This window comes from Erinaceus europaeus, chromosome 4 (assembly GCF_950295315.1).
Source record: "Erinaceus europaeus chromosome 4, mEriEur2.1, whole genome shotgun sequence".
Taxonomy (NCBI): domain Eukaryota; kingdom Metazoa; phylum Chordata; class Mammalia; order Eulipotyphla; family Erinaceidae; genus Erinaceus; species Erinaceus europaeus.
The window spans coordinates 135,099,891-135,119,780 of record NC_080165.1 but is presented as its reverse complement, the minus strand read 5'-3'; the positions used below and the strand labels follow the sequence as shown (position 1 = coordinate 135,119,780).

The window sequence follows — 19,890 nt, the reverse complement described above, 5'->3', positions numbered from 1 at the left end:
TAGGAATTTCTCTGTAAGATGAGAAATACGTGACAGAAGCAGCCTCTCAAGGAGTTTGTAATACACGGAGAGGAGAGAAATTGGTTTATAGCTGGCGGCCAGTGTTGGGTCTTTCTTTGGTTTCAAAACCGCTATAATCTTCGCACGTCGCCAAACTTTGGGCATAGACTCAGATTCCAAGATGTGGGACAGGAATGAAGCGAGCCACTTCTTTGCCGTGGGACCCAGGTTAAGAATGAGTTCTGGGGTGATGTTATCATAGCCAGCAGCAGCTGTTCCCGGTTTAACCCTCTTCAAAGCGTCTTCCAGTTCAGACAGTGTAAAGGGAGAGAGTTTTGGAGATGGACAAGATAACCGGAAGTGGGATGACCACTCATGGGAAATTTCTCTTTTCCCATGAAGAGTAATTGTGATAATGAACAGCCCTGTCTAGTCCCTGATTTGAGGAGGACTACTTTCGGCTTCTGTCCATTGAGTATGATGTTGGTTGTATCTAATGCAATAACCACAACAAAGATAAAGGGTGAGTTTATCAAACCAGAGAGAAAGAAAAAAAAGGAAGAAGGGGGGGGGGAAAGAAGAAAATAAAAAGAAAAAAGTAAAAGGGGTGGGGTAAAAACCACTACAACACAGATGCTTTCCAAGGCAAAAGCACAGAAAATCCTTCAGACCATATCCAACAATGACCTAGAATGCTAAAAGTCTAACACCATAACAAGCAGACAACCTGTAAGCCAAGTCAGCCTAAGGAAAGGAAAACCTCATAGCATCCAAACTGTCCCTTGATGCTGCCTTTATCTGAAATACAGGGAGGCAACTTTAGATGACTCCCCATTGATTTCTAGCAAAAGCTTCCCTTTTGGGATGTGTCTTGGAGACTTTAACTCCACAGGTGGGCAGGCCTCTTAGTTTTTGCCCTACTTCTCGAAACCAGCCACCTCTGTTCCAGGCTGGGTGTTGGGGTTTGGATGACTCATGGTTTTGCTTCCTTTGTCCTTTAATCTCCTTTTTTTCTGGTTTATAGATGACTTATATTTTCCCTCTATGTTTTTATGGTTTTTTTTTTACCCTCCTTTATACTTTATATCCTAAAGCCTGAAAATCCCATTTCCACTTAGAATTCCTAGGGAATCAGTTTTTTGGGAGAGTCTGTCTGGGTTACTGCTTTCAGGTGTCCATCTTGACTCTGCCTCCTCAGAAAGTAGTCCTAATATTATAAATTATCTCTGTTGTCCAATTCAGCCAAGAAGAAATTTTCCTCTTTTGTAAAAACAAAACTTTCATTTATGGACATTCTTGTTGGTTTACTTTGTGTGTTTTACCTACTTCCCTAGAAGCCAGAGAGAAATATTGACAATAATTATTGAAACAATTGGTAGTTTTGAATGGATGCCAAAGTTAAGTATTACCTGAAGTTAGTTTTTCTTTTTCCAGCGAATTTGATATTGTTATGTCTGAAACAACCTGATAATCTTTTTCCTAATACTTACAAATCTTACCCAATTACTTAAGTATTTCCTGAAGTTAGTTTTCTATTTCCAACAAATTTGATATTGTTATGTCTGAAACAATCTGATACCTTTTCCCTAATACTAACAAATCTTACCCAATTTATTTAAGCAATCTCAGGTGACTGATTACTGCCTTGTATGCGCCTCATTGGCCAACAGCACTCTGAAGAGAGTATTTATCTCATCTTAATCCCCACCATTCTTAAAGTTATATCTAAAGTGGAGTTTGCTTCATCAACTGTTCTGCAAAAGTGAGTAGTAAAATGATATCGTTTTATATAATGCCTCCTGGCATGGCAAGTGTTTTTTCTTCTTGTCTTTTGCTTTTCTTTCTCCTCAATTTTCTGGTTTTTTCTTTTTCTTTTTTCTTTTTTTGGACTTCAGTTCAAATATAAGCAGGACCTGAAGGATACATTTTTTTTCCTATGTACAATTAACTCTTCGTTTTCATTTCAAAGTTTTTTTATTTATTACTGGCTAGAGACAGAGAGAAATTGATAGGGCAGGGAGTGGTAGAGAGGGAGAGAGACAGAGCCTCCTGCAGCCCTGCTTCACCACTTGTGAAGCTTTCCCCCTGCCCACTGTAATCTACCTGCTTCCTCAGCTGTGCTGTGCCACTGCCCAGACCCCAGCTGTTTTCTCAATCATCAAGAACACGCAATGAATAAATGGCATGCTTGTGCCAAATTCCACATGAACCTATCTTACACCTTATACTTACTTTTTCACTTGTATTTGTAAACAAACAAACACCAGCTCTATACTTTCTCTCTTGAGATTCTGATATATTCTGTTGCCTGTGCCCAAGCAGGGTTAGATCTGGTCATAAAGAATGTCTATTGTAGTGTCTGAAAACCTTCCTCTTACCTTCCAAAGCCCTTGTAATTAAGAATTTGGAGAGTTTTTATTAGCACTATGAAATTTCAGGATGCATGTGGTAGTGACTCACACTTAACCTTTGTATTTCCTTTTTTTTTTTTTTTTTTGCCAGAGCACTACTCAGCTCTGGCTTATGGTTGTGCAGGGGGATTTAACTTGGGACTTTGGAGCCTCAGGCATAAGAGTCTCTTTGCATAACCATTGTGATATCTACCCTTGCCCTTACTGACTCAAGAGAAAAAGGATGAATATGGGATAACTCCACATATAGGTGGAACTTGGGAGACAGGAGGAAGAGAATGATGAAACTTGGACTGGGGAGAGAAGTACTGCAGCAAAGCAAGGGGTTCTGGGGATAGAAAGGAACAGGGCATCTGGGGCAGAGAAGGTTCAGGGCCCTGATGGAGGAGGGATGATGAAAGTGTGTAGCAGACAGATGCTATGTAGAAGGGGAAAACATACACATGTGTAAACAAAGGTACTGTAAGTCATTGACCTCCCCCCAATACATTTTAAAGAGTTAAATAAATGAATGAAAAAGAAAAATTTGCTGAACCATTTTACCTCATCCAAGTTTGGAATAATATGCTCTCCCTCTTGGTGTTCTACAAAAAACTTATTAAATTTCTAGAACCTTTATTTTCTCCTTTTTACAATAGGGAAATTACCAATATCACTAGCAGCTTTTGGTTTCTGTCAAGATAAGTTCAATGGAGGGTAGATAGCATAATGGTTATGCAAATAGACTCTCATGCCTGAGGCTTCAAGGTCCCAGGTTCAGTCCCCATACCACCATAAGCCAGAGCTAAAGTGTGCTTGAAAAAAAAAGCCCGGGGGTTTCCTGGAAGATGGCGGACTGAGAAGCTGCTAGTGGCTGAGCTCTGACCACATCTCCTAGAAACGGTTCCAGATGCCACCAGGATGCTGGTCAGGCTTCCCTGGATTGAAGACCCCACCAATGTGTCCTGGAGCTCAGCTTCCCCAGAGACACACCCTACTAAGGAAAGAGAGAGGCAGACTGGGAGTATGGACCGACCAGTCAACGCCCATGTTCAGCGGGGAAGCAATTACAGAAGCCAGACCTGCTACCTTCTGCAACCCTCAATGACCCTGGGTCCATGCTCCCAGAGAGATAGAGAATGGGAAAGCTATCAGGGGAGGGGGTGGGTTATGGAGATTGGGTGGTGGGAATTGTGTGGAGTTGTACCCCTCCTACCCTATGGTTTTGTTAATTAATACTTTCTTAAATAAAAAATAAATAAATAAATAAATAAATAAAAAAGAAGAAGAAGAAAAAAAAGCCCAACACTTGATTTAATACATTTCAATTATTTAATGTGATAGATGACTTAACACACATGTGACCTTACATGCTGTTTGTACCATATGTTGAATATTCAATAAATGCTAGCTTTTGAGAATGAATTTTATTTCTTCTATTGTAGGGAAACAAGGATGGGTGACACAAATCCTTATTTGTTGAATTTTAAGGGCTATAATTTTGAACGTTCTTTAGTTGATGTTAACCTACTAGAAAACCTAGATGATTTTGAAGTCAGGGATGACGATATCTTCATTGTTACGTATCCCAAATCTGGTAAGTTTGAGGACTAACTTTTTACCCACCTTCAGTCTGCTGATACATATGATCCATTCCAGGTGTTGCACATATATGTGTGTTGTGTGTATTTAGCATTGTGTGGGGCTATTTGCAGCACAATAGAAGGAAAAATAAATATCTTACTTACTAAAAGATAATGCTTTAAGAGAAATGATGTAAGCAGAGTTGGAAGGAACCACAGAATAGCATCAAAAAGAAGCTTACACAAAGGTAGGAAACAGGAAAAAGAAGTAAAAGATTAATCTGATTGGACACTTTCATGCAATCAGGACAACTACTGCCCTTTAAAGAGAAAACAGGACCAAGAACTATTGATTTTACCTTGACTAATCTTATTGCAACATATCAGCCAACTCTGATAAATTCATTAGTATTTCTTAAGTCAGTAGAAAAACGAACAGCTCCAAAAATGATGTTGAAAAGCATAGCACTACTGTTGCACTGAACATTGGTTCAGGATTGAAATCAAGTTTCTTTTTACAGGTACCATCTGGACTCAGCAAATATTGAGCCTGATTTGCTTTGAGGATCATCGGTACAGAACTAAACATGTGGATACAATGGACAGAGCCCCCTTCCTGGAATACAATATACGCAGTATGGACTTTCTCAGCAGGCCATCCCCTCGCATCTTTACTACCCACATGCCTTATTATCTAGTACCAAAAGGCCTCAAGAAGACAAAGGCTAAAGTATGTCATGGGCATAGCGTATATGCTGTATGTGGGAAAATGTCTGTAAATGAACAATATTATGAAAATGCAATTGTGAAATCTTCATAATATTGTTCTATACATTGAAAGAGATGTGGCATCATAAGCAAATACAAACATTAGGTCACCACACACATCATTTGCATTGTTTTTTAAAAACATATGGCAAAAATCCATGGAGCCAGCCAATAAAGCCCTATTCTTTATAATACTTGAATGGGACCTTATCACATGACTATCAAATAATGAGTGTTTTTTGATGGACAGGTAGGTCATGCCAAAAGTATACATCTCATAACAATAAATATTCTTACAGATTTCCATTCCCTTCCCCCCTTTTTTTTTTTTTACTCTGGTGAAATAGTTCATTAAAAGTGGAGTTTTACTCTTAGCCTTTTATAGTCTATCAATTTGCACTTTATGATAAATATGAGAATTCATCTCCCTCATACATTCCCCAATGATTAGTTATTAATCTTCTAAAATGCTAGGCTGATAAACCAAAATTACTAATTTTTTTTTGTAATTCCCCACCTTTTTTAATTAACCAGATTTGAACACCCTTTTCCGTATCTCTGAACTCTCAGATATGCTTATACTTTTGTCCATTTTTCTCTATTGGCTTTTTTGCTTCTTTGTTTTGTCTTTTGCCAGAGTACTGCTCAGCTCTGGCTGACAGTGGTACCAGTGATTGAACCTGGCATCTATATTTTATAGGCATTATGCTATTTTCCTGGCTCTAGCTTATTGTTTCTTAATAGTTTTGTGACAGTTATTGAGGTAAGTACTTTCCCAATTAATAGTTTACCTTTCAAATTATTTGATAACTAATGTTATATAGCCAATTTCCTAAATTTTCCTCGTGTTTGGCTAGAAAATCCTTTCAGCTTCACAAAGGTCATGCAAATTCTAACCTGGGTTAGAACCCGAGGTCCCCACCTGCAGGGGGAAAGCTTCATGAGTGGTGGAGCAGTGCTGCAGGACTCTCTCTGTCTCTTTCTCTCTATCTTGCCCTTCCTGCTCAATTTCTGTTTCTAGCCAGTAAGTAATTAAGTTGACACCATATAATGTAGTTAAGCATGCCTTGGGTCTTTTGTCTATTTTCTTTGGAGAACTGCCTGTTCAGTTGTTTGCTTCACTATTTTATTTTATTTTATTTTATTTGTCTTTGAGCTCTAGCAGTTCTTTGTTGATGTTTGATATTAGATATTTGTCTGATGCTCAATGTACAAATACCTTCTCTCAGTTACTGAGTTGCCTGGTTATCATTGGGTAGTTTGCTTTTGATGTATAAAAGTATTTTAGTTTGATATAGTCTTCATTTATTACTCTTGTTTTCCATTCACATGTCCATGAGCTAGTCTCCAAACATGTCCTTGATGTTAATATCCTGAAATGTTTCAAACATATTTTCTTCTATACATTTTAGACTTTTGGGCTTAGTAGTTAGATCTTTGATCTGATTTTGATGGGTGGTGTTAGTTTTATTTTTCTACATATGGCTGTCCAGTTGTTCTAAAGTGATTGCTGAAGAGGACTTCTTTCCCTCATTGAGTTGTTTTGAAATATTTATGTGTGGGTTTATTTCTGAGCTTTTAATTCTGTTCCATTAATCCCTGTGTCCATTTTTATTCCATTCTGTTTTAATTACTATTGCTTTTTAATATAAACTGAAGGTGGGGAGTATGATACCTCTATTTTTAAAAATTTTTTATTAGCTTTTATTTACTGGATAGAAACAGCCAGAAATCGAGAGTGAGAGGATGATAAAGTAGGAGAAAGACAGAGAGAAACCTGCAGCACAACTTAACCACTTGCAGTGCTTTTCCCCTGCAGGTGGGGACTGGGGGCTCGAACCAGGATCCTGGTGCATTGTAACATGTGCTCACAACTAGGTGTACCTCCAACCAGCCCCAATACCTCTATTTTTGTTCCCTTTTCTCAAAATAGCTTTGGATATTTGTTTATTTTTGTAGTTCCATACGCATTTTGGGGTAAATTGCGTGATTTCATTGAAAAATGTCACTGGAATCTTGATACGTATTGCATTGAAAGTAGAGATCGCTTTTGGAAGGAGAGTTGTTTTAATAATGCTTATTCTTCCAGTCCGTGAATAAGGAGTATTTGCATTTCTTTTTCACTTTATGTTTCCCCCACATTTTATTAGGAGGTTAATGATTTACAACATACTTCTCTACACATTGGCTCCATTTCCCAGCTCTGCATTGTGGGTGTCTACCAAGTACTCTCACCCCCAACTTAGGGTCCCAACCCCCTCTAAGCCCACCTCTTCCATTCCTCCCCAGAGTTCCTCTCTTTGGTCTAGTACATCACACCCAGTGCAAAGTTCATCCCATCTTCTCCCTTTCTGACTCTTTCTCCTGACTCAATGTAATTCCTATGAAAAACTTTGTGAAATTCTTTCATGAAATAGAACAAACATTACAGAAATGTATTTGGAACTACAATAAATGGAGAATCACTAAAGCAATCCTGATGGTGGTGGCAAACAGGAATGGAAAGTGGAAAGGTCACATTTCCTGACCAACAACTATACTGCAGAACTACAGTGATCAAAACTGTGTGGTATCAGAACAAAAATAGACAATCAATGAAATAGAACTGAGATAGCAGAAATAAGCATTCATAATCATATAAAAAGATATTATTTGTCTAAAAAGTTCTTTGTGAGTAACCAAGAATTGTTAAAATCATTTTCCTATCCCTTATGCAGATCATTTATGTCTACAGAAACCCCAAAGACGTGCTGAACTCATTTTACCATTTCTCGAAGGTGGTGATTACACTGGAGGCTCCACAAGACTTAGAAAATTATATGAAAGCATTTCTAGATGGTGAAGGTAACTGGGTGTATAGTTTTCAACCAATATGTGTATATGAGGCAAGATTTCTACCTAGTTAAATTTTCAAATGTGTGGGACACATTTAAAATGTGTCCACTTTATATGCCACCCCATGCCATTTTATCTTCGTGGATCACACTGGAGGTTTTCAGGGGCATAAAGGTATATTTATTTAAAAATTATTGGGATTATGAGAATCAGAAATAATCTAGCTATTCAAACTATCAGTAGCCTGTTGTAGACCTTTATTCATATGTGCCAAAGTTGTGAACATGAATGGTGGGTGTAGTTTGAATGTTTTATCAGGGATTCATGACTTGTATTATATGGTACTGTAGAATTCTAATCCACTACTGAGTTTACAAAAATAAGTTTCTGTTAAAGCGTAGAACTGTTCCTCAAAATATCATTTTTAAAAATGGAGCACTGATGTCCAGTGTTGGGAAATTTATTTTAACTTGCAGGATTCCAGAATAGAGATGAAGGACTTTACTTTGCTGTTAAACATGTGAAACGGGTGGGGGGGTGGTGGTGCACCAGGTTGAATGCACAGAGTACATTGCACAAGGACCCTGGTTTGAGGCTCCAGCCTCCACCTGTAGGGGGAGAGCTTTGAGAGTGGTGAAGCAGTGTTACAGTTTACTCTCTGTCTCTTTCCCTCTCTATCACCCCTTTCCCTTTCAGTTTCTGCCTTTTTGTATCCAGTAAATAAGGAAATAAATAAATATAATTTAAAATTTTAGGAAAAAAATTAACAACCCAAAACATGTGAAACATATCTAGCTTATGACTAACTGATTTCCCCACAGTGGTAGGAAGTGTTTGGTTTGATCACATCAGAGGCTGGTATGAGCACAGACATGACTTCAATATTCTATTTATGATGTACGAGGAGATGAAGAAGGTAAGAGGAGATTTTTCTCTTATCCATGCCTAGTTAGTTTTAAGGCTCCCACCTAGACTTCATTTTCCTGCCTGTCTCTTTGTTACTTGTCTTTCCTCAGGAATCTCTTGTAATAATAGCACAGAGTCATCTTTTGTGCTGTCACTCACTGTATGTAATAATCTTAAGTGGTAAAGGCAAACTCATGTGTCCGGAGCAGATATAGCTTTTAAAAATAGGAAGAGTGGACTGGGTGGAGGCACACCCAGTAGAGTGCCCAAGCTACCAAGCACAAGGACCCAGATGTACACCCTGCTCCCCATCTTGGTGGGAAGGGGGGGATGGGAAGGGTGTGCTTCACAAGCTGCGAAGTAGGTGTCTTTCTTTTTCTCTTCCTCTCTATCTCCCGCTCTTCTTTCAATTTCTCTCTGTCACATCTAGGGAGAGAGATATTACTGTGATTACATAATTTATTCAAGTAATATTGAATCTTACTATGGGACAAGCAGTATAAGAAGGGGAAGATAATCCTTTATTCATAAAGTTTATCACCTCACATGGAAGACAAGTTTTCCCACACATACATTATTCAAAACTGTTTTAATTGTTATTTAGGAGAACTTTGGCTATAATATCAGTATATGAAATATGGGGACTTGGCCTCTTCCAAGGCCATAGGAAATATTTTCTGGCAAAAGCCAAGATAGTGACTATGAGTGAACAAAATCAAAAGAGGTAAAATCTAAGTCTAGAGTGAGGAAAGAATGCAAATTCACTGAAACAGTCAAGTGTAAACACCTTGAATGTCTGAAGGAAAATGTTTCAGAGCAAGGTGGAAGTGATTGTATACCAAGATGGAAATTTGTATAGGCAGGTGCCTGACCAAGTTCTCTTAAACTGACATTATTGTGATTGCACTCATCTTAAAATAATATAGTCTTCAGAGCTATAAGAAATAATGATGTGATAAATTTGTATTCAATGATTTTTCCCAAGTGTACATTAATGTAAATGTTCTGAGTGTATTTAAGGCATGATAGGCTGAGCTAATATTTTTACATTAGATAGAGAGAAAGTTTGTTCAATTTGGGCTATATTCAATTTACAGTGTGCTTATTGGTGTAAGTCTAGTATCATGTATACTTGCTTTATTGGTCTAACAACAGGACAGCACACCATAGCTTCTTTAGTATTCTCCAATATATAATACATTTTCTAAAACATATGAGATTTTTTAAATGTTGAGTGAACGAATGAACTATTGAGGACAAACTTTACTTATAAACTTAAATAATAGGAGCTGTATCAAAGCTGACATAAAAGAGATCCCACCTGCAGGGGAGTCGCTTCACAGGCGGTGAAGCAGGTCTGCAGGTGTCTATCTTTCTCTCCTCCTGTCTGTCTTCCCCTCCTCTCTCCATTTCTCTCTGTCCTATCCAACAACAACAACAACAATAATAACTATAACAATAAAACAACAAGGGAAACAAAAGGGAATTAATAAATAAAATAAATATTTTTAAAAAAGAGATAAGGAAATAGTATAACTTTGCTAAATTTTAGACTTTCTTGTGGTATTTAATAATTTTGTTTTATTTAATAAGGTAATAGGATGAGAGGGGTACAATTCTACCTCCAGACTTCCATATTCCATCCTTTCCACTGGATACTTTCCTTTTCTTTCTCCACCTGGGAGTATGGACCCAGGATCTTTATGGGTGTGCAGAAGGTGGGAAGTTTGGCCTCTGCAATTGCTTCTATGCTGGACATGGGTGTTGGCAGTTCAAGCCATGCTCCCAGCCTGATTCTGACTTTCCCTGGTGGGGCAGTACTCTGAAAAGGTGGGATTCCAAGACACATTGGGGAAGTCATCTGCCCAGGGAAGTCAGGCCGGCGTCATGATAGCATCTGCAACTCAGTGTCTTAAAAAAGCATTAAGATAAAAAGCAGAACAAATTGTTTAATAATCAGAAATCCAAAGGTAAGAATAAAGCAGATGAGATTTGGGGTCTCCACTTTGGAAAAACCTAGTAGGTCTATCTTAGGTATATTCCAAGGGTCTCATGACTTTACTAATTTTTGCCTAAGCCCGTCAGCTAATATGCAGGTGGGCTAAAGTCATTGTTTGGGAGTTAGTGTCAGACTTGGGAACAGGACTAGAAAGCTGGATCAGGGCAGAGAAGCTTCCACATCTGTATACTCCATCAACTGTATACCCCAATAATTTGATCTGGGGGCCATATTCAGTACAGGAGTCTTTGTAACCTCTGCATCTCAGTAGGTCTGAGCTCTCATTCTGTGGTCATAGCTAGAAACATTCTAGGCTGCACTTAATTGCAGGACCCATCTTCCACAAGGGCTGAGTATATTAACCCTACCTTCCTTTGGAAGATAAGGCTGTCCCTACCAATATTTATCCACAGTGAGGTCAGGGTCCTATAGAGGTCCACTATGGTTGTTCCTGATGGAGATGACCAGTGACAGAGGGATCTGTTAGAGGTCTAGGGCTATCATGTCTATGTGGGAATCCCAGGATTTCTAATTAGGACCCCAGATGATGGGGTGGCCTGGAAGTGACCAGGAGAGCCGTCATTGAAGTATGCTGGTCTCTTGCCCTTATCCAGCTTTTGTAGTCCTTACTTTGTATGACAAGGTAAGCATTGGTGTGATAGAAGGAAATGAAATGGGACATAGGTGAGGAGGATATCTAGGTATAAGTAGAAAGTATTTGATAACTAATTTTTATTAGTGATTTAATATTGACTTATAAACTTATAAAACAACAGGGGTATAATTTCACCCCTTTCTTACCACCAGAGTTCTGTGTCCCCGCTCCCTCCATTGGAAACTGCAGTTGTTTTCTCAAAATCACTGATGGGTTGGCTATTATTTCTATAACTATTTATCTATATTTATATATATTTTCCCATTTTATGTATAGTCCTGCCTTCTCTTCCTTTCTAAGTCACACCCACTACTTCTGAGTGTCTTACTCCCCCACCCCCAACTTTTTGTTTTTGTTTTTTTCTCTTCTCTCTTTGGGTCCTGGTGGAATTGGAGTTCAGAGCCCTCTGGTCATCTTCCCTTAAAACTTATCACCTCTGGCAGTAAAGACCAAAAAATTTTTTTAATTTAATTTATTTATTAATGAGGAAGATAGGAGAGAGAGAGAGAGAGAGAGAGGGAGAAAGAACCATATATCACTCTGGTACATGTGCCGCCGGGGATTGAACTCAGGACCTCATGCTTGAGTGTCTAGTGCTTTAGCCACTGCACCACCTCCCAGACCATAAAACCAAAATTCTTTATGGGAGGCCTGGCTTCTGTAATTGATGCTCCACTGGACTTGGGCATCCAGATTTTAGTCTTACACTAAGAACACACAGTTCTGGTTTTCTAGATGAGATAAAGATGATAGGTTAAGCTTATGCATTTCTTATAAACTGAATGTTATTTCATACAACCTTTCAGGATCTCAGAAGCTCTGTATGCAAAATCAGTCGTTTTCTTGAGAAAGAGCTGAATGAAGAAGATATAGATGCTGTGGTGCAACAGGCCACGTTTAAGAACATGAAATCTGATCCCCAAGCAAATTATCAAAGTATATTGAAAAATGAAATTGGGATAAGAGGATGTGATGCGCAGTTCCTGCGTAAAGGTGATGTTCAGTGACTTACAGAAACAAACATGTTTACATTCCGGCAACACTGACACTTCACTAAATTCTAAGTGTATTCAACATGTCCCTAAAAGTACTGCAGTATGAATCCCAGGTTCTAATTGGAAACCTGATATGAAAAATCACCTCAAGAACTTGGCGATACTTGACACAAGTCTGACACTTGAGACTGAATGATAAACAGCTGTAAATACATACCTCTTTAAATATATACAATCCTGTACCTGAAAATTCTCTAAGTTACATCACCTGACATGTGTCAGCAGAGTTTCATTTCTTGTTGTCTTTATGTCTTGCTAATTTTTTAGCGGTACATTTAAAGCATTTTGAGAGGAAATGATAAGGCATTTGGATTTTATTTTCTCAGGTGACAATTTTTTTCATGTAAGAAGAAAATTGATATCTCAATACTCCTGTCAGCTATGAATACTGGAACTCAATAACATGATTCTATAAAGTGTTATGTTTTGTTAAGAATATGACTAATATTAGATAAACTCAAGAAAAAAATCACTCTTTTCTTAATATTTTATTTTATTTATTCCCTTTTGTTGTTCTTGTTGTTTTATGGTTGTAGTTATTACTGTTGTCATCGTTATTGGATAGGACAGAAATGGAGAGAGGAGGGGAAGACAGAAAGATAGATACCTGCAGACCTGCTTCACCGCCTGTAAAATGACTCCCCTGCAGGTGGGGACCCCTCAAACCAGGATCCTTATGCCGGTCCTTGCGCTTTGTGCGACATGCGCTTAACCCGCTACCTCCCAACTCCCAATAAATATCTTTTTTATTTGTTTGCTTTTGATCAGAGTGTCACTCAGACATGGCTATAGATGATGCCTGGTGTCAATCCTAAGACTTCTCACATGCAAGTCCTGTACACTACTGCTTTACTATCTCTCTAGCTAGAAAACGTTCTTATCATGTACAGTATTTTAATACACAATTTGTATTCTTCTATTTCTTCATGTTCTAATGTATGAACAGAATTATGGTGATAAGCATTAATTAAGTGTACAAAGACATTGTTGAAATTACTCTAGACATTAAAATCTTACATATGTGCTGCTCTTTTCTGTCACAATTAACATCAGTTGTTTAAATTTATTTGCTGGATCCAGTACATAGTCCAATTACCACATAAATGTCAATAATAACACTTACACAAGAAATGTCATAACTGCAAATGCCAAGTCATTATTGTTCATTGAACAGAATGGCTTAGCTGCTCAGTGGTACAGCACAGGACTTGGGTACATAAGATTGTGAGTCTGAGGCCAGCATCACACAAGCATGGGTGATACTCTAGTTCACTTTCTCTCTCACCATCTCTTGTAAACAAATAATTTTTAGTAAACACAGTAAACTTGGGCTCAGCTCTGGCTTTGAACATTTATGAAGTACAATGACTACACCAGCAGCTCTAGCACTTAACTTCTCTATGAACTTAACTTCACTGCTTGAACATCCTTGGTCTATTTTCACAACTTTAAGACTGAGTAAACACTTACCTTGAATGTTTGTGCTGAATGATATGACGTGTAGCATTTAGTCAACTACAACATTGGGATGCTAATATTTGCCATTGCCTCTAAGAAAGCTTATAATTGAATGATAGCTGTTGGCAGACACTTTAGAGACTAGCTCCAACTGAGTGTTCCCTGTTTGTTTCTACTTCATCCCTACAGAGAAAACCTGAGGTATCAAACTGAAGAACTAACAGATATTTAGCTGAAGTGAGAAGGGACTGAAGTGGGTTAGCAGAGAATTTTCTCTGGATAATCCTGCTTCCCTACTTATTTAATAATAACTTATTTCATTGTTGTTCATGTGCTAATTCTACTAGGTACCATTGGAGACTGGAAAAATCTTTTGACTATGGACCAAAGTGAAAGATTTGACAGAATATTCCAGAGGAAGATGAAGGATATACCCTTGAAGTTCATTTGGGATATAAATGAGGAATAAAATCAGTGCAAGAGAACAATATAAACACCTGACAACAACAAAACATATATATTAATTTAGGATGTAATAGGATACATGTGGATATTTGTCTTATGTAAAATTATGTTTTTTTAATTTACTAACAAAAATCTACTTAACAGCAAGCTAGCTCACTTGGATACCGTGCTTGTTTTGTCATGGGCGTGACCTGGAATGGAACCCAGCTATCATGGCGCTGAGAAATGCTTTGTTGCTGTGGTATATTTTTGTCTGCCTCTCTATCTCTGTTTCTCTATCTCCAAAAGTTGACCTGCACGAGTGATATATAATAAATATATAAATAAATAAATGAATTTAACTGTATTTAGACTAGATATCATAGATTTGGTTCTCTGACATTCAAAAAATTAAAATGATTTTGAGGGCAGGCTATATTGGTAGCATGCATTATGCAGAGACATTCAGAGAACATACAACATGACCCCTAAATGCACTGAGACTCGTTAATGTGTATTATTTCTTTACCTAGAATTAAATTTAGCATCAATTGATATTAAATGCCTTTTCTTCTAATGGTAAACTTTAGTTATTTGGTTTAAAATCAATGTGAATAGTAAGTAGCCCAGGAGTTAACACAGTGAGTAAATGTTGGACCTAAGAGCATAAGATCCCTTCTTTGATTCTAGGTCCTGTCTTTGATTCTTTGTTAACATGAACTCTAATGATAACTCCATCTTTCTTTCTCACACAAGAAAATAAATATTATGGAAAAAAATCATTGTTAGTATCATAGTAAATGGAGAAAGTATATGTAAATATGAGTATTTGTTTAATATTTTATCACATCACAAAATTTGCACTAAAGGTATAAATATCAAAGATGAGTCAATCATCCATTGTGAAGCTGAAAATCCACCCACACCCTCCATCCAGAGTTTGTTTGTTTTTTTACTTTGGTGCAATACTCTAAACTCAGTCAAATTCTGCTTTGAGTTTCCCTTTCTGTTCTTCTTTCTCAACTTCTGCTTATGAGTGGGATCATCCCATACTGGTCTTTGTCTTTCTGACTTATCTCACTTATCATAATTCCTGCTAACTCTACCCAAGATGGATAGGAGAAGGTGGGTTCATTATTCTTCATAGCTGAGTAGTATTCCATGGTGTATATATACTAAAACTTTCTCAGCCACTCATCGGCTGATGGGCACCTGGGTTGCTTCCAGGTTTAGGCTAGTACAAATTGTGAACATAGGTGTACACATATGTTTTCTGGGTGTTTGTTATTGAGTCCTTAGGATATGCCCCTAGGAGAGGTATTACTGGTTCATATGGAAGGTCTATTTCTAGCCGTGTGAGAGTTCTCCAGACTGCTCTCCACAGGGGTTGGGCCAATTGACATTCCTACCAGCACTGCAAGAGGGTTTCTATGTCCCCACAATCTCTCCAGCATTTGTTGCTGCTTTCATTTTTGATGTATGCCATTCTCACAGAAGTGAGGTAGTATCTCATGGTTGCCTTTTATTGGCTTTTCTCTGACAATTAGTGACCTGAAGCAATTTTTCATATGTTTGTTGCCCTTTTGTATCTCTCTGTAGTAAATATTCTGTTCATATCCTCTGATCATTTTTGGAAGGAGTCATTGGTTTGCTTGTTGGTAATTTTGGTGAGCTCTTTATATATTTTGGTTATTAGCCTCTCATCTGATGTATGGCATGTGATGATCTTCTCCCATTCTGTGAGGGGTCTCTTTGTTTGGGTGATGATTTTTTTTTGCTATGCAGAAACTTTTTAATTTGATGTAGTCCTATTGATTGGTTTTTGTTTTCCTTGCAATTGGGTTTGTATCACCAAAGATGCCCTTGAGGCTTAGGTGGGGAAAGTGTTCCACCAATGTTTTTCTCAGTATTTGACAGTTTTCTCAGTATTTGACAGTTTTTCTCAGTATTTGACAGTTTTCTCAGTATTTGACAGTTTCTGGTCTAGTATCCAGGTTCTTGATCCATTTGGACTTGACTTTTGTTTCTGGTGAGAAAAAGTGGTTCATTTTCCTTCTTCTGCACATTTCAAGCCAGTTTTTCCAGCACCATTTATTGAAGAGACCCTCCATCCTCCATTTAATAATTGGTCCTTTCATCAAAAAGTAAATGTCCATAGGTTGGGGGTTTATTTCTGGGCTTTCAATTCTGTTCCACTGGTCTGTGTGCCTACTTTTGTTCCAGGCTGTTTTGATTATGATGGCCTTGTAATAGTTTGAGATGTGGGAGTGTGATGCCTCCATTTCTATTTCTTTTCCTCAAGATTGTTTTGGTGATTCTAAGTGTTTTCTGGTTACAGATAAGTGATTGTAATTTTTGTTCTATTCTCTTGAAGAAACTTGGTGGGACTTTGATGAGTTTCACATAAAATTTGATTATGCTCTAGGTGGAATATTCATCTTTATGCTATTAATTCTTCCAATCCATGATCATGGAATTTCTTTCCATTTCTTTGTATCATGTTCTATTTCCCTGAATAGCAATTCATAGTTTTCAGTATACAAGTCTTTCACTTCTTTCTTTGGTCAGGTTTATTCCTGGATATTTTATTGATTCTGCTGCAATAGTGAATAGAAGTGATTTCTGGATATCCTCTTCTTCTGACTTAGTGTTTGTGTATAGGAATGACACTGATTTTTGTACATTAATTGTGTAGCTTGACACCTTGCTATATTGCCTAATGATTTCCAGAAGTTTTCTGCTGAATTCTTTAGTTTTTTTCTGTGTATACTATCATATCATCTGCAAATAGTGAGAGTTGGACTTCTTCCCTTCAAATCTGTATTATTTTGATCCCTTCCTTTTGTCTGATTGCTAAGGTGAGAACTTGCAATATTATGTTGAAGAGTAATGGTGATAATGAACAGCCCTGTCTAGTCCCTGATTTGAGGACTACTTTCAGCTTCTGTCCATTGTGTATGAAGTTGGTCATAGGTTTGTTGTATATGGACTCTACCATTTTAAGGAATTTTCTATCAATTCCCATTTTTTTATCATATTTTGAGCATAGATGGATGTTGGATTTTGTCAAAGCTGTCTCTGCATCTATTGAGATAATCGTGATTTTTGGTTTTGTTGTCATTGATGTGATTCTTCTTCTTCTAGCGTTTGCCCTTCTTCCATAGCCAGTCAACAGCATCAGGTTGAAAGCTGTCAGGAGCTGCTTGTTGCTGGCTTTGAAAGTGACTGGGATCCATGTGGATTCAGTCAGCTAGGAAGGATCGTCAGTTTCCCCAATGAATGGGTACTCACGGGATGCACCACTTACATTGACTGACATACATATATTGAACCAGCCTTGCATTGTTGGTATAAATCCCATTTGGTCATGAGGAGCTGTCTTTTTAATATACTGCTGTATCTGACAGTCTACAATCTTGTTCAGTATTTTAGCATCTATGTTCACCAGAGATATTGGCCTGTAGTTTTCATGTTTTGTTGTGTCCCTATCTTCTTTTGGTATCAGGGTGATTGTCAGCTTCATAGAAGGTGGAAGGGAGTATATCTGTGTCTGCAATCTTTTAGAAGAGCTTTGATTGTACAGGTATTAACTGTTTCCTGTTCCTTGTTTGTTTTCCTCTTTGACCCAACGCTTGTTAAGCAGTATGTTGTTGGGCTTCCAAATTTTGTGACTTTTACTAATTTTCTGTTTGTTGTTAAGTGTTAGCTTTATTCCATTGTGGTCTGAGCAGATGCTTGGGATGGTTTCATTGCTCTTGAATTTGTTGAGACTGTCTTTGTGGCTTAACATGTGGTCTATTCTTGAAAATCCTTCAGACTATGCAAGCTAAGAGTCTGACACAATAACAAGCAGACAACCTGTAAGCCAAGTCAGCTTAAGGAAAGGAAAACCTCATAGCATCCAAACTGTCCCTTGATGCTGCCTTTATCTGAAATACAGGGAGGCAACTTTAGATGACTCCCCATTGATTTCTAGCAAAAGCTTCCCTTTTGGGATGTGTCTTGGAGACTTTAACTCCACAGGTGGGCAGGCCTCTTAGTTTTTGCCCTACTTCCCTAAACCAGCCACCTCTGTTCCAGGCTGGGTGTTGGGGACTTAAGATTTTTCTTCCTTGTCCTTTGAGCTCCTTTTTTGCTGGCTTATAGATGACTTATATTTTCCCTCTATGTTTTTTTTTTTTTACCCCCCCTTTATAGTTTATATCCTAAAGCCTGAAAATCCCATTTCCACTTAGAATTCCCAGGGTTTGAATCAGTTTTTTAAGGGAGTCTGTCTGGGTTATTGCTTTCAGGTGTCCATCTTGACTCTGCCTCCTCAGAAAGTAGTCCTAATATTATAAATTATCTCTGTTGTCCAGTTCAGCCAAGGTGAAATTTTCGGAGGTTCAGTTCTCCTTTTGTGAAAACAAACTTAACTTTATTGGAATTCCTGTTGGCTTATTTTGTGTGTTTTACCTGCTTTCCTAGTAACCAGAGAAAAATATTGACAATTGTTGAAATGATTGGTAGTTTTGAATGGATGCCAAAGGTAAGTATTACCTGAAGTTAGTTTTCTGTATAAGTACTGCCCGCTCTCCGATTGCGCCACTGGAGCTCTGCTGAAGTTAGTTTTTCTATTCCCAACAAATTTGATATTATCATGTCTGAAACAACCTGATATCTTTTTTTCCTAATATTAACAAACCTTACCCAATTTATTTATGCAATCACAGGTGACTGATAACTGCCTTGTATGATCCTCATTGGCCAACAGCAACTCTGAAGAGAGTATTTATCTCTTCTTAATCCCCTTCTTAATCATTCTTAAAATTATATCCAAATTATATCCAATTATATCCAAAGTGGATTTTGCTTCATCAACTGTTCTGCAAAATGAGTAGTAAAACCATAGCTTTACATAATGCCTCCTGATAAGGCAAGTCTTTTTCTCTTGAACATACATAAAATTTCCTTTTCTTTCTCCTCAATTTTCTGTTTTCTCTCTCTCTCTTTCTCTTTGTTTGAACTTCAGTGTAAACATAAAAAGGAGACAAGGATACATTTTATTTCAGTGTACAATTTCTTTTTCTTTTTTTTTAATTTTTATTTATTATTGGCTAGAGACAGAAATTGAGAAGGTAGGGAAGGGAGAGATGGAGAGAGACAGAGTCTCCTGCAGCCTTGCTTCACCACTCGTGAAGCTTCCCCCCTTGCCCACTGTAATTTATGCACTCAATCAGCTGCACAACTCCTGATCCTAGGTTATTTTTTCATAGTCACGAAGAACATGCAAGGAATAAATGGCATGCCTGTCTCATATTCCACAATAACTTATCTTATACCCTATACTTACTTTTTCACTTGTATTTGAAAAAAACAAACCAAAAAATCCAGCTCTATACTATCTCTCTTGAGACTCTGATATACCCTGTTACCTGTGCCCAAGCAGGCTTAGAACTGGTCAATCCTTGGATGGGATAAAGAATGTTTGTTCTAGGGTGTTAAAATCTTCCTCTCTTACCTTCTAAAGTCCTTGGAATTTAGAATTTAAAAAAAATTTTTTTTAATGTTTATTTAATCCCTTTTGTTGCCCTTGTTGTTTTTTTATTGTTATAGTTACTATGTTGATATTGTTGGATAGGACAGAAAGAAATGGAGAGAGGAGGGGAAGACAGAGAGTGGGAGAGAAAGATAGACACCTGCAGACCTGCTTCATTGCTTGTGAAGCAACTCTCCTGCAGGTAGGGAACCAGGGGCTCGAACCAGGATCCTTATGCTGGTCCTTGTGCTTAATCTGCTGTGCTACTGCCTGACTCCC

The 19,890-nt window shown here is 37.8% G+C and overlaps 1 protein-coding gene across 1 annotated transcript; it reads left to right on the top strand.

Moving 5' to 3' along the window:
• Positions 1-1,695: 1,695 nt before the first annotated feature.
• LOC103111704 (amine sulfotransferase-like) lies at positions 1,696-14,677 on the top strand. The gene is made up of 7 exons (XM_007521036.3): positions 1,696-1,762; positions 3,836-3,987; positions 4,495-4,703; positions 7,459-7,585; positions 8,398-8,492; positions 11,943-12,129; positions 13,997-14,677. Exons 2-7 carry the CDS (start codon positions 3,846-3,848, stop codon positions 14,116-14,118), a joined length of 882 nt encoding a protein of 293 aa, XP_007521098.1. The 5' UTR covers positions 1,696-1,762; positions 3,836-3,845; the 3' UTR covers positions 14,119-14,677.
• Positions 14,678-19,890: the final 5,213 nt, after the last annotated feature.

Excerpts from the sequence above, each read along its gene's own strand:
- LOC103111704 (XM_007521036.3), top strand. The coding sequence starts at position 3,846 with ATGGGTGACACAAATCCTTATTTGTTGAATTTTAAGGGCTATAATTTT. Across the intron at positions 3,988-4,494 it reads TGTTACGTATCCCAAATCTG|GTACCATCTGGACTCAGCAA; the intron begins GTAAGTTTGAGG and ends TTCTTTTTACAG. Across the intron at positions 4,704-7,458 it reads TCAAGAAGACAAAGGCTAAA|ATCATTTATGTCTACAGAAA; the intron begins GTATGTCATGGG and ends TCCCTTATGCAG.